At 48.9% G+C, this 13,776-nt stretch overlaps 5 protein-coding genes across 6 annotated transcripts; 3 read left to right on the plus strand and 2 right to left on the minus strand.

The window, feature by feature from the left end:
• Positions 1-726: 726 nt before the first annotated feature.
• FOXG_00452 (transcription initiation factor TFIIB) lies at positions 727-2,602 on the plus strand. The gene has a single exon (XM_018376811.1). The coding sequence runs from the start codon at positions 1,049-1,051 to the stop codon at positions 2,087-2,089; it is 1,041 nt and encodes a 346-aa protein (XP_018232430.1). The 5' UTR covers positions 727-1,048; the 3' UTR covers positions 2,090-2,602.
• Positions 2,603-3,481: 879 nt separating this feature from the next.
• Positions 3,482-6,417, plus strand: FOXG_00453 (L-asparaginase). Its single transcript, XM_018376812.1, has one exon. The coding sequence runs from the start codon at positions 4,427-4,429 to the stop codon at positions 5,888-5,890; it is 1,464 nt and encodes a 487-aa protein (XP_018232431.1). The 5' UTR covers positions 3,482-4,426; the 3' UTR covers positions 5,891-6,417.
• FOXG_17878 (uncharacterized protein) lies at positions 6,355-6,967 on the minus strand. Its single transcript, XM_018397881.1, has one exon. It carries the CDS (start codon positions 6,727-6,729, stop codon positions 6,364-6,366), a length of 366 nt encoding a protein of 121 aa, XP_018232432.1. The 5' UTR covers positions 6,730-6,967; the 3' UTR covers positions 6,355-6,363.
• A 215-nt stretch (positions 6,968-7,182) lies between these two features.
• On the plus strand, positions 7,183-13,449 carry FOXG_00454 (uncharacterized protein). 2 transcript variants are annotated; one of them, XM_018376814.1, is made up of 4 exons: positions 7,244-8,162; positions 8,215-11,678; positions 11,727-12,674; positions 12,724-13,449. In XM_018376814.1, the coding sequence occupies exons 1-3, from the start codon at positions 7,767-7,769 to the stop codon at positions 12,175-12,177; spliced, it is 4,311 nt and encodes a 1,436-aa protein (XP_018232434.1). In that variant the 5' UTR covers positions 7,244-7,766; the 3' UTR covers positions 12,178-12,674; positions 12,724-13,449. The 2 variants fall into 2 exon arrangements, with proteins under 2 accessions (XP_018232433.1, XP_018232434.1); XM_018376813.1 differs by having other exon boundaries at positions 7,183-8,162; positions 11,727-13,449.
• Positions 12,311-13,702, minus strand: FOXG_17879 (uncharacterized protein; the record flags this gene model as incomplete). Its single annotated transcript, XM_018397882.1, has 4 exons — positions 12,311-13,156; positions 13,207-13,279; positions 13,336-13,492; positions 13,540-13,702. The coding sequence occupies 4 exons, from the start codon at positions 13,700-13,702 to the stop codon at positions 12,311-12,313; spliced, it is 1,239 nt and encodes a 412-aa protein (XP_018232435.1).
• Between the last annotated feature and the right edge of the window lie 74 nt (positions 13,703-13,776).

Raw genomic sequence — 13,776 nt, forward strand, 5'->3', positions numbered from 1 at the left:
TCGGACAATGGAAACTCTAGCGCATCGTTGATGGAGGAGGACAAAATAAAGAGACATTTCATGATGGGCCTGATCATGCAACATCATGAGATCTAACATAGAGAGATGAATTCTTACCTTGACGTGCTGAAATACAAACCAAGGCTTGTGCTGGTATTACCAATGACTAATCTCGGCCATTCTATAAGATGAATTATCTGAAATGCCCTTTGAAAAACAGCTTGAAGGAATGACGTCGAAGGGAGAGCTTATAGTAGTTTAGTGTTCGTAATGTCTTGCAGGGAACAGTCCCCGCTGTGGCTGGAGCAATACTGAATTCGCGATGACTACGTTTAGTTGGGACTACAGAGAGATTCGTGGTGAAAGGAATAGGGAATATCAATCACCCTGGAAAACGGAAGTACATATCCAGAACTCAGAGTCTGTTGTAACTATCATAGTTGCGTTGGCCAGGCTCATGACAAAGTATTGACAGGTCAGGCTTGGCGCCTAGACTTGTGATTTGTCGGGAGTTACTATTTAGGCTAGATACCTAGGTACCTAGGTGGACGAAGAAGGATTACGGAGTAGGTAATCAAGTCAAGCCTACAAGAACAAAACAAGCAGACTTGCCAAAGCTTTATTTGTTCAAGGTTTCTTTGTTGGTAATTTGTAAACTTTCCCCAAGGTTCTGCAGAATCTGTCAGCAAGAACAAAGAGATCACGTGCTCATGTATCGTTCTAGATCTCTACCACCTGTTCTTCAGTGCGCTTTTATGAACTCTAGCAGTGGATGTCCATCTTATTTATTTAATTGCAAACACAACCTGAACAACTGTCCTTGATATTTTCCCTTTGTGATTCACTCAGAAGTTGTGCGAGGCAAGGTATTTAATGAGGCTGCCTGCCCAGAGGTCTGGAGCCTAAACGCCATCGCAGTCAGAGCTCGCTTAGTCATTCTTATCATACAATCCATTGGACAAAGCGCCCTTCCTCACCTAACTTCGCCGCATCTCATTTTCGAACGAAACATCCTCTTCAACCTAAACGGCAGAACGCGCCGCCTCGAATGATGCCCCCTAACGGCAGCGATGCGCCTGCTTTTGAGGAAGACCTCAGTAACATCCTAGTATGCCCTGAGTGCAACATCAGCCCGCCCCACCTAGTCGAGGAGTTCTCCAGCGGTGATACAGTATGCGAAGACTGCGGCATGGTAGTCGGCTCGAGAATCATTGATACGAGGTCAGAATGGCGAACTTTTGCAAATGACGACCAAGGAGGCGACGACCCCAGCCGTGTTGGTGGACCGCAGGATGAGTTTGTCGAAGGCCAGCAACTCGCGACGACTGTAGCCTTTTCCGAAACCAAGGCACACAAGGCTCTGTCCAGGACTCAAAACAACACCAACCAAGACAAGTCACAGAAGGGTCTCATGCAAGCTTATAAGGAGATTGTTTCCTACTGCGAAGCTATCAACATGGGCACGAACGTATCCAACGCTGCAAAGCACATCTTCAAGCTCGTGGATAAGCACAAGTTCCTCAAAGGAAAGCCCCAAGAGGCCGTCATTGCAGGCTGCATCTTCATCGCGTGCCGGCAGAACAACGTGCCTCGAACCTTCCGTGAAATCTTCAACCTGACTAGCGTGAGCAAGAAGGAAGTCGGTCGAGTTTTCAAGCAACTTCAGAGCTTTCTGCAGAAGCTGCAGGACCAAGACGGCGAAGCCACAGGTCTCAACACAGTCACCAACTACGAGAACACATCAGTGGGTGCCGAGGATCTATGCGGCCGTTATGTGTCTCAGCTTGGCTTCACGAAACAGAACAAAATCTCAAAGATCTCTCGCTCCTTGGCAGAGCGGGCCAACAATATTTCGGCACTCGCAGGACGATCGCCTCTATCCGTTGCCGCAGCATGCATCTACATGGCGTGCCAGATCGTCGGAGAATCGCGCAGCTCACTACCTATAGCCAAGCAGGCGGGTGTCAGCGATGGTACAGTCAAGACTGCTTACAAACACTTGTACGCTGCCCGCGAGCAGCTCATCACGAAGGAGTGGTTCGAGGGAGGGGCTAGCATGGAGAAGCTTACACCGGCTACTGCGGCATAGGAGCGCCCATGTGCTATCATGGTATAGAATGACGTTATTCCGGCATTAAAGGATGTTATAAAGAAATTGCCGCCTTGTATTTTTTTCTTATTCTTTTTCTAAACATAGCGAAGTCCCGGGGTGGACAGCAAGCAGCGTATTGAATTTACACAAAGATTGAAACCAAGGAAGTCTGTGAAGATATAATGATGTTCAGCCATGAAACCTTAAAGCAGTCTCAGTGAAACTTCTTCTGAGTGCCGGCATGAGTTGTCGTCAGCAGTGGGAATAGATGGGGCGGGAATGCCGTGAAACCGCGGGAGGGACCTTGAATCCGCTGCCTGTCATTCTTCAAGGAAAAAGAAAGAAAAATTCTACTCTAGATCGTTCTTGGAAGGCTAGGATGTGCTACTAATGCAGACCCGCTGTTGATGTTTCTTTGACGGGGCAGATAAGTCTCCTCTACTCTACATAAGGAATAACATACCCGGCCGGGTTTATTAAGCAGGAGCCAGGCTTGATTTTTGCCGTGGGGGGCCTGTTCGTTCTTTATGATCTGAGGACCCTTTGATAGTAGTCTTGGCATTGCACGGGTTGACGATGCAGGCTGCAGGCTGTTTCCCTGTGTGCCACTACGTATGTACGTGCATATGGGTATGCAACAGCTGAAGCTGAAGAAAGCACCTGATGTCTCGCTGCTATTCCCGTCTGTATGTGTGACGTGAGGAATCAGCCCTTCAAAAGGTTCTGGCTACCTATGAACAGACTCGGGTACATAGCTGATTAGGTGCGTGTCAGCAACATCATGTGAATTGTAAGATGGTGTTGCGCCATCGTACTCGAGTGGTGTGAACGAATCCGGAATTCAAGCAAAAGACGAACTGGTGCAAAGACTCGGGCCAGGAGCACCGAATTGAGAAGCGCAGCTAGAGAGAAAGACCGGATGGATCAAGATGATGCTGGCATATACAATGCTAATGCGCCGCCGGAATAAAGTGGCATGTGTTGTAAGCCAGGCTAAGGCAAGATGCTGTATCGGTATGGATATGGATGTTTAGAATTGCCTCAGACGGCATGTCTAATGGGTCTACGGGGCATCGGATGAGGAGCCAGGTTAGGAAGCCCCACAGGTGGAAGAAGAATTGAGAATGGAAACCCTGCTGTTACTGTCCTGTACAGCATGTGCAGTGCATGTGTGTCTTGCATCTTGTGCAAAGTAACCTTGGCGTTGCAGTGTCGTGTCTGCTTTGGGCTGTGTTTGATAGGTAATAAAATGTGATAACCATGTTTTTATTCTTGGATTTTGACTCTCTTGACTCAGAAGATACATGAAAAGACAACCTAGGAAAAGAGACGCTGATAGCATAACGTACCTACCTATATTGTGCATGTCATGCCACGAAGTCAATATAACAATTATCCATCGTTGTTTTGCTACGCACGTCTACTCTAGTTGCATGCCCGCTTAGCTGAAGCCAACAACACATCTATCACAACGCAACGCAACGCAACGTTGATAAAACCCATGAACCTAAACCTGTAAGCGTGGATGTGGACTGGATCGGATAATCGTGCAGTTGTCAAGAGGGTATTCATTAGTTATCGAACATCCTTGAGCACACCAAAGTGCCAGTGGCACCCTTGTCGGAGCCGAGTTGACCAGGCTGTCATTGTCTTGGCTTGAGCAAAAAGACAGAATGAATAGCTGCATACAGGGTGATTCACTTACTCACGATACGCCAGCGGATACTTAAGGTATTTTCATACATAAGCACCAAAGTATGACCTCGTAATAGGCAAGGCATCTACATATTTCCTGCAGCCATCGTCATTCTCTCGGCTGCTATTCAGTCATTTCCCCTACTGCACATCACATCCGTCCATCCACTACTGTATTTATCACCACCACATGCACACACCCACTCACTACAACTCCCACTCACACTGATCCATCATATTCCGTCTGCTTTGCCTGCCCCCATAGCCGTTAGCTGCCCCATAACAACATGGGACCCCCCTCCGCTCCCCCCATGTTTAGTGGAAGAGAACCCTGGGCTAATGGCGCAAAATGCAATCACCACGAGGGCCTTGCCGAGGGACGAGGTGCAAAGTTCATCAATTGTTAGCTGCTGCAGAACCAGAAAAATGCGTGAAATGCAACCATGTCAGACCACGCCCATACCCTGCTCAGTGAGTGTCAGGGGTCGTAAGATAGACTGCGATTCGTCTGACGGGCCGATGCACCGTGCTCAGAAGCAGAAGCTCGAGGTTGGAGAAATTGACTAATATTTTTGTACTGTACTGTAAACAGACAATCGAATGCAAATGGGTTAAGTTAGCCATACGCGCAGTACAAGAATGGGACATTTCGCTGCTGGGTTCATAGTTTATCTAAATCTCCCTCTCTCACTTTCCTCAGAGGCTGGACCTTGGCTGGCGAGAAAGAAGGACAAGCGTCCTACGGTATTATACTGGATGTCTAAACTAAAGACTCAAGAATCACAAATCATGATGCCCAGCTTTAAACGGCTTCACGGCCGTGCCTTGGTTGCTACTGCTCCTGTTTACTGCTCTGGACCAGCTGCTTCGTCGACCATCAAGATGGCCCCTTCATCGGCTTCTTGGACAACTTGCCTGTGGCGAATCATCCTGAGTGTGTTGGCCCCTTCAACGGCGCTGCTCCAGTTTGGTTCATGGGCCGCTTCAGTCTTCGGCCCTCCTGTTCATGAGCTGTATCTTCAACCACACTTCTCCGCACTGCAAAAAGCGCCAATACAGACAGGCATCCCGTTTGAAATTTCAACCACCCCTGAGTTCAACTGCTTCAGTCCGAATCTTCCAAATATCACCATCTATGCGACAGGGGGCACTATCGCTGGATCTGCTAGTTCGGCTGACCAAACGACGGGATATCAATCAGCTGCGCTGAGTGTCCAATCCCTCATTGATGCGGTGCCACAGCTGTGCAATGTTGCCAACGTGAGAGGCGTTCAATTCGCCAACACAGACAGTATAGACATGAGTTCAGACATGTTACAGGCGTTGGCGGAGCAAATCCAGGCTGATCTCAACAGTCCATCTACACAAGGCGCTGTTGTGACGCACGGAACCGACACTCTGGATGAGTCGGCTTTCTTCCTTGATCTCACGATCCAGAGCGATAAACCCGTGGTTGTAACGGGTTCTATGCGTCCTGCGACGGCTATAAGCGCTGATGGACCCATGAATTTGCTGTCTTCAGTGACTTTGGCTGCTAGTCAGAACGCCAGAGGCAGGGGAGTCATGATTGCCATCAACGACCGCATCGGATCTGCTCGCTTCACGACAAAGGTGAACGCCAACCATCTCGATGCTTTTCAAGCTCCTGATAGCGGCTTGTTGGGAACATTTGTCAATATCCAGCCTGTCTTCTTTTACCCGCCATCACGGCCTCTGGGCCACCACCATTTCAAATTACAATCCAGACCTCCATCGTCAGCGCTGCCTCAAGTGGACATCCTCTACGCTTACCAGGAGCTCAGCGTTGGCATGTTCAAGGCGGCTGTTGATCTCGGCGCACGAGGTATCGTCCTCGCAGGCCTTGGTGCTGGATTCTGGACTTCCAAGGGCACTGAGGAGATCCGACGCATAGTCCGTGAAACCAAGATTCCCGTGATAGTGAGCCGTCGACCAGAAGGCGGTTTCGTGGGACCCTGTCAGGCAGGAATCGGAGCTGGTTTCCTTAACCCCCAAAAAGCGAGGATCCAGCTCCAACTCGCGCTTGAGGCCAAGATGGACAACGACGCCATCCGGGCTCTTTTTGAGCACGCGGGAGTGCACTAAAGGGGCAAAAGATCAAAGGTTCAGACCACAGCAGCATGATACATATTACCAACAGGACCGGTACCTTTTTAGAGGAATTTCCAAAAAGATCACGATCAAATAGGGAAACTCGATACAATTCGGAGGCTTACGCATGCATCAGAAAACGGTTTGGATCTTCAGGGCGCATTTTCTTGTCTTTTCAGCGAATGTCAAAAATTGGGTGTGGCTATCTGCTTTTTGTTTTGTTTTTGTTTTTGCAAAGATCATTTTTCGTTATTTCATCTGGGAGGCATTTTGAATCGGAGTGGCAAAATGGTTAATAGAACCAAACAATCATGGAGGGAGGCTATCTGCTTTTCGTTGTTCTGCATTGTTGTGCTTATAAAAGTTGATGCGAAGGGGTTGATAAAGCTAGTCCAGCAATCTGTTTTACGGGTGCTTGACATGCAGGAGTATAATAAAGTTAATTGTATTCAACATATATACTCAAATTACACCTTAACATGGTTCTCAAAGCAACTTATGAGCAAATGCCTAAAGCCAAGATACTCAAGCTGTGGACTTGTCGATAATCCTTGCTCATCAACACGCTCGTGGTGTGCCACGGGTAGCTGCACAAGTGACAGCGGAAGAAGCAAAAAAAAAGTCACAACCGGAACTGCACGAAAGCAGGCAATAGCGGTCCAACAAGGGGGTCTAGAGAGGGAGCCAGGGCTCGCTACAACTGAAGATCCTTGATGTGTGGTTGACAGGGGAGTTGGACATGGAGGGTCGTTAAAAGCCCGAGTTGATGCCTCGGGGTTCAAGAAAGATCCGGAAGTATATCCATGCCTATTCCTTTCGCGAGATTGCATCATATAATTGCGATAAGTGAATGTCAAATGAAGAATTGGGGTTTGGTGTTTCCCATGATGTGATTTATGGATTTTCTCCCAAAACCATGAAATGGTGGTAAAGATATAGATAGCAATTTTTCAACCTGTCAAAAGAGCATGTGTAATTGAGTTTAGAGAGCATATAGTAATCATATAATGTTAGAATGATAGAATCCTAAGCTGGTTGGCGGATGATGAGATTGATACTTGCTGATGTTCGTCTCGGTACGTAGACCACAGGTGGTTTTACGATCCACTACGACGGCCGAGCCGGAGAGAGAACCTGGATTGCGGCTGACTATAAATCGGAGAAGGAGATTTCAGTTCCAATTTTCTAATCAAACCCTCTAGAGGTTCCAATCAATTTGTAAAGTAAACATTTGCCTAGGAACGCATGGGTGTAATTGCAAAAGTTTATCAGATTAAAATCGTCATGCACTCTATTAATGACTTCCCCCAGATTGAGACATAGAGGAGGAGCCTCCCGTTCGGCCTCAACGCTCCACGCGTACTCCCCATATTTTATCCCTTTACTTGTAAAGCTTGTCATAACATCAATACACCCATCCAAATAGCCTTCTCGAATCATGATAAACTAAACTCATATCTAAGTTCATATTCGTTTATTCCCGCTACAACGCGTCAGCCACCTCGTATAAGCTTATCCTTATTATTATCTAGCCGACTACCATCGGACAAAACAACCCTGACACAGACACGCCACCACCGAATCAAGGCAGGCCAAAATTCCTACTCCAGATCGAGATCAACCACTTTTTCATCCCTTCCATTCTCACTCATGATTTGATTTGCTCAGCCGTCCTTCTCTCCCCTGGGCAGAGACCGTTACCCCATGGTTGAACAGTTGGGGTCAGGGCAGGAAATACAGTAACAACAGTCACTCGTTTCAAGTTAATCGACCGATCACGCCCAATCGATTCATTGCGACGTCAGCGAACATCCCGCATGTCGGCCAAGATAACCTCAATACACTCGTTTTACCCCCTCGCCAAGCCATCATGTTCCAAGATCGTTCTGGGGCCGAGGTGCCATCACGCCCTGAATCACCGAAAGCCAGTTCAAAGGTCAATGTTCGTCGTCGCAACAGTGGTGCCGGTCGTTCCGCGCCATTGGTCAATCGCATAAAGGATGTTGCTGCAGATGTATATCAGAAGACCGTTGTTGAGCTTATTCTGCGTCGCAAACATGTTACTGTGTCGACTGATGGGCGACGCATACCTCTCGAACTCGAACACGAAACCCCTTTAATCGATACTCGTCGTGGTCTTGCATATGTCTCGAACAGCATCCGAACGTCAAGATATACAGTATGGGACTTTATACCCAAGCAACTTTTCTTTCAGTTCTCTCGCGTTGGAAACTTTTATTTCCTTTGCGTTGGTATACCGCAGATGGTGTGTATGAGCGGAACCTTGAAGATGGATTTGTTGCTAACAGCTACACCAGGTCCCAGGCCTTTCGACGACCGGGTCCTACACTACTATTCTACCGCTTTTATTCTTTGTGATGTTGACAATTGTCAAAGAAGGTTACGATGACTATCGAAGGTATCGCCTGGACAAAATCGAGAACGCTGGCTTCGCGACTGTGCTTGGACGAGAAGATAAATACACGGGAAAGCTACAACCAGTTAATAAGTGGACAAAGCTTAACCCGTTTTTGACCCATTCGACCGCTGAACCGTATCCCGTACCGGAGGAGGAATTCAATGGATTGCGTTGGGTTCCTGTGAGATGGAGCGAGATCAAGGTCGGAGATGTCATCAGACTTTGCCGAGACGAGCCTATTCCCGCAGACCTTGTCTTGCTACACAGTGACGGGGAGAACAAGCTGGCGTACATCGAAACCATGGCTCTCGATGGAGAGACCAATCTCAAGAGCAAGCAGGTCACGCCCGCTTTGGAAGGCTGCGACACGATCGAGGGGATTTCCAAGTGCAAGGCGGATTTTGTCGTTGAGAACCCAAACCCTGACCTCTACAACTTTGACGGTCGCGTGACAGTCAGCGGAAAGACTGTGCCCTTGACTTCAAATGAGGTTATTTATCGCGGAAGTGTTGTTCGCAACACCAATACAGCAATTGGGCTTGTAATCAACACTGGCGAGGACTGCAAGATTCGCATGAACGCCAACAAGCACCCAAAAGCCAAAAAGCCAGCCCTAGAGCGAGTTGTAAGCAAAATCGTCGTTACTCTTGCCACTTATGTTGTGGTCCTATCTGTTGGGGTGTCTATGGGCTATGTCAAATGGCAAAAGAGCACAGAAAGGCATTCATGGTATCTGGAACAAGCCAAGGTGCCTTTCTACCAGATCATCATTGCATTCATTATTATGTTCAATAACGTTGTACCCCTGTCGCTTTATATCAGCCTCGAAATCGTCAAAATCGGCCAGTTGCTGATGCTGAACTCGGATGTTGAAATGTATGATGAAGAGACTGATACCCCTGCCCGATGCAATACGAATACTATCCTTGAGAATCTGGGTCAGGTGGGATATGTCTTCTCAGACAAGACGGGAACCTTGACGGACAATATCATGAAATTTCGAAAGATCAGCGTTGCAGGAACTGTTTGGTTGCATGAGATGGACCTGGAACCAAAGGTCGATGAAGCTGAGGCTTTTAAGCTCGATGAAGAGTCAGAGCCAAGTGAGCCCTCAGTTTACAAGACAGACCCCGTCACGGTCGTTATCAGAGAGGAACAGGCTGAGGCGTCGAATGAACCATCCACACCACTAGCTCTCGCCTCGCCATCTCGACCCTCCATGTCTCATCGCCCATCTATGGCACCCTCGAGACCTTCAATGGCGCCTTCGCGCAATTCATTTGGAAGTCGTAGGTCTTCGTCCCAATGGCGCTCAACGGGACGACCGGATCATATTCAGCCCGACGTTACCACGAATGATCTTATTGAATACCTACGCCTCCGCCCTAACTCAGGTTTTGCTAGAAAGGCGAAGCAGTACATTCTCGCCGTAGCTCTGTGCCATACCTGTTTGCCTGAATATAAGGAGAACGGAGAGTTAGTGTTTCAAGCAGCATCTCCCGACGAGCTAGCTCTCGTCAGGGCTGCTCAGGAACTTGGTTACCTTGTCGTTAACCGAACGACGCAAACCATCACTCTTCGGGTCACTCAGCCTGACGGCCACGAGGAAGAGCTCAAGTACGAGGTCCTGGACGTGATTGAATTTACCAGTGCAAGGAAAAAGATGTCGATCGTTGTTCGTTTCCCAGACGGTCGTGTGTCGGTCATCTGTAAAGGTGCCGACTCTGCTATCTTACCTCGTCTGAAGATGTCGCAGATCGCCAAGCAGAAAGCTAGTGAGGTTCGCAAGAGCGCTGAGCTTGAGCGCGAGATGCACCGACGCAGCGAGCAGCAAGAGCCACGCAACAGTTTTGGTGGTAGGCCTAGTCTCACCATCCGACGAAACCCAGGCGTGTCGAGGGATCGGAGTACAAGCAGACGACCCAATGTGGATAGAAGCAAGTCGTTCGAATTTGGCCGACTTTCTAGACGCTCGGAGGATAAGCCCCGTCTGTCCATTGCGACTCGCGGTGTGTCAATCGATCTCCCTCGAGGCCAGTATTTGAGCACTCCCGTTCATTACCAGCAACCAGTTCCCGAACACCTGGCCTTCCTCGAGGATCCAGCTCTGCTTGACGACTCTGAGACATTTGCTAAGTGCTTTAAGCATCTGGATGACTTTGCCACCGAAGGTCTTCGGACGCTACTCTTTGCGCAAAAGTTCATCACGGAACAAGAGTATCAGGCCTGGAAAAAGACTTGGGACGAGGCTACGACTAGCCTCAGTGATCGTCAACAGCGCATTGAGGATGCCGGCGATATGATCGAGCAGTCGTTTGATCTTGTTGGTGCAACTGCCATCGAGGATAAGCTACAGAAGGGCGTCCCTGAGACAATTGAGAGGTTGCGAAAGGCCAATATCAAGGTCTGGATGCTTACAGGTGATAAGCGAGAGACCGCTATCAACATCGCTCACTCCGCCAGAATTTGCCGGCCCGGTTCAGATCTCTATATTCTCGACATTTCCAAGGGAAGTCTTGACTCGCAGTTGATTGCCCTGCAAGAGGATCTTTCAACTGGCTCAGTCCATAGTGTGGTTGTTATTGATGGCCAAACGCTTGCGGCTGTTGAAAAATCGCCAGAATTATCTGCTACATTCTTTAAGGTGATGTTGCAAGTCAACTCGGTCATTTGCTGCCGTGCCTCTCCAGCGCAGAAAGCACTACTTGTAACCACCGTCCGGTCGCGCCTCAAGAAATACCATGGTAGGAAACGTCGAGGCCTAACCCTGGCCATCGGTGATGGTGCAAATGACTTGGCCATGATCTCAGCCAGCCACGTGGGCATTGGTATATCTGGAAAGGAAGGCCTGCAAGCAGCTCGCGTGGCAGACTATGCCATTGCTCAATTCCGGTTCTTGCAGAGAATGCTGCTTGTCCATGGACGATGGAATTACGTCCGTACCGCCAAGTTCATTCTTTACACATTCTGGAAGGAAATGTTCTTTTACCTGCCAACAGCGCAGTATCAAAGATACACCGGCTATAGCGGCACGTCTCTGTATGAAGCTACCAGTCTGACGGTTTTCAACACACTTTTCACGAGTCTCTGCGTTATCTGCATGGGAATTTGGGAGCAAGACCTCAGCGCCGAGACACTGTTGGCCGTTCCCGAGCTTTATGTCTATGGACAGCGCAACCAGGGCCTCAACATCTGGAAGTTTGGTCGATGGATGCTTCTTGGTGCCATTGAGGGTGTGGTCTGTTGGTATGGCGTCTGGGCTGGCTATGGTTGGATCACACCGGCAGCGCGCGACCAAGGCTTGTATGCCCTGGGGACGCTCGCATTTTCAGTTGGAGTTCTCTGGATCAACTGGAAACTTTTGTAAGTGACTACCTCGCTTTGGTACCGTTTCGTGACTAACGTAATTAGCATTTTCGAAACCCATTACAAATCTACCGTTGTAATGGCATCCTTCTTTATTACTACTGTCGGCTGGTTCGCTTGGCTGTGCTTCCTCGACGCAGCCTTTGCGGGCCGCCCGTCTGGGCCATACGCTATTCGAAATAGTTTCACGGAAGCATTCGGGGCCGACGCAGTATGGTGGGCAACATTATTCATCGTACTCGGGCTCCTGGGTCTGTTCGAGATCGTGCTCAAATGCGTGAAGCGTCTTCTCCTAATTGCTGGACTTTGGGATTGGCCGCCCTGGGGAAAGAGTCGTCGCGGTGAGAACATCGAAGAATGGGACGTTGAGCTATGGCAGGAGTTAGAGCAGGATCCGGCGTTACGAGAGCGCTTAAAGCGACTTGCTCGTGATGAGCAGGTGGAAGAGGAGGATGAATTCGAGAACGGCATTGAGGAAGGGATCCGGGGACGTTGACGTGAGTGATTATGGCGTTTTGATACCCTATAGATAATCAGTACTTTCATGTCATTGGGATTGTGTTGCTCGTTGCATAGATTTGGACATGAAACACGACATAGCAAGGAATCTTCTTTCACACACGGTCAAATTATTCGCTCAGTACCTCAACCTCTATCTCAACACCTGCCTCTGGCTGCTTTAGCCTCGCTACAAACTCCTCACCCAGTGTTGCGGGTGTCAAAATACCTCCACGTCTGTGAGCAGGTATAATTCCTTGCAGAAGGACCAATGCCGCTTGGGTCAGGGCCACGCCTGTGAACACATACGGATCACCACCATATGCGAACTTGACTTCAACTTTCGGAACAGGCTCAGCTCCTTTGTTGTCTGCTATAGCCAGAAGGCGATACTTGAAATAGTGGCTTCTACGCGCTTCCTCAGAGGGACCTGTTCCTGGTGGGAACATTCGGGCGGCCAAGTAGCGTATAGGAGGTATTTTTGTGATTGCATTTGTGAGAAGGGAGAGGCTTGTTCGAAACATCAATGCTGATAAAGCATTAGAACATCTCATTCGTGACGAGAAGAAGAAATCCTCTCCGTAGCCTTCTGGGCTCGGGAAGTCTGGTCCATGACCAGCGTATAAGCCCCAACTTCGGCCGACGAGAGTCTTTTCAATCTGTGCATGGGTGCTTTCCACTAGAACACCCAGTTCATCAACAATTTGGACGTCAAGAGCGTTGGGGGGCGGGAGAACCCCGTTTTTGGCCACCTGTTGTTCAGTCCTTGGCACAGGAGATAGATCAAAAGGGGCGATGTTGACGGGTTCGAGGCTACACAGTGAGTTGAGGCTTCCACCGCTGAAAGAACCGCGGACGTCTTCAAGACAGACCAGGACTTCACGAGTAGGAAGGGAAAATTGACGTTGAAGTTTTAGAGCGGCGAGATAGACGGATAGATCTGCGGGAACGGCAGCCCAGCCTGCGGTCATGATAATCTAGCAGCGTCAGACAAATATCGGAAAAGTAGACAGCTTAATGATCATACTCTTGAACCTGAGTTACAGGCTGTCGTGTCATACTGGGCGATAATATCTCGCATCCAGGCGGGCTCTCCGCTACTTTGTTGGTGTAAGTCGGAGTGTGACCTACACGCTGTGAGATGGTGTATGCTTACCAATCCACATAATCGGTGCCGTTCTCAGCGCAGGCTCTGATCACAGCCGTTCCACATGTGGTAGCATAAGGACCAATAGTATTTATAACCACACGGGATGTCTTGACGAGTTCGGAGATGGCTTCGTCGGAGGCGAGGTCAAGAGCGTACACAGTGCCTATAGGCTTTTAATAAGTGGATATAATACGAGGGGGTACAACAGACATTTTGGTTCTTCAAGCTGAAGCTCTCTGTGTAAGACTTGGAGTTTACTCTTGTTGCGACCTGCGATGGCCCACGATACATTCCCCGGGAGGACTTGTGCCATGTATGATGCACACAGGCGGCCTGTGTAGCCCGTTGCACCTAGGAGGACAATGTCGATCATTATGTTGACGTGGACGTTGGCGCTATCTATAAATGAGACATCAAGATACATAAATATACTTGTCCATCTCCCTT

This window comes from Fusarium oxysporum, chromosome 1, assembly GCF_000149955.1.
Source record: "Fusarium oxysporum f. sp. lycopersici 4287 chromosome 1, whole genome shotgun sequence".
In the NCBI taxonomy this organism is placed as follows: Eukaryota; Fungi; Ascomycota; class Sordariomycetes; order Hypocreales; family Nectriaceae; genus Fusarium; species Fusarium oxysporum.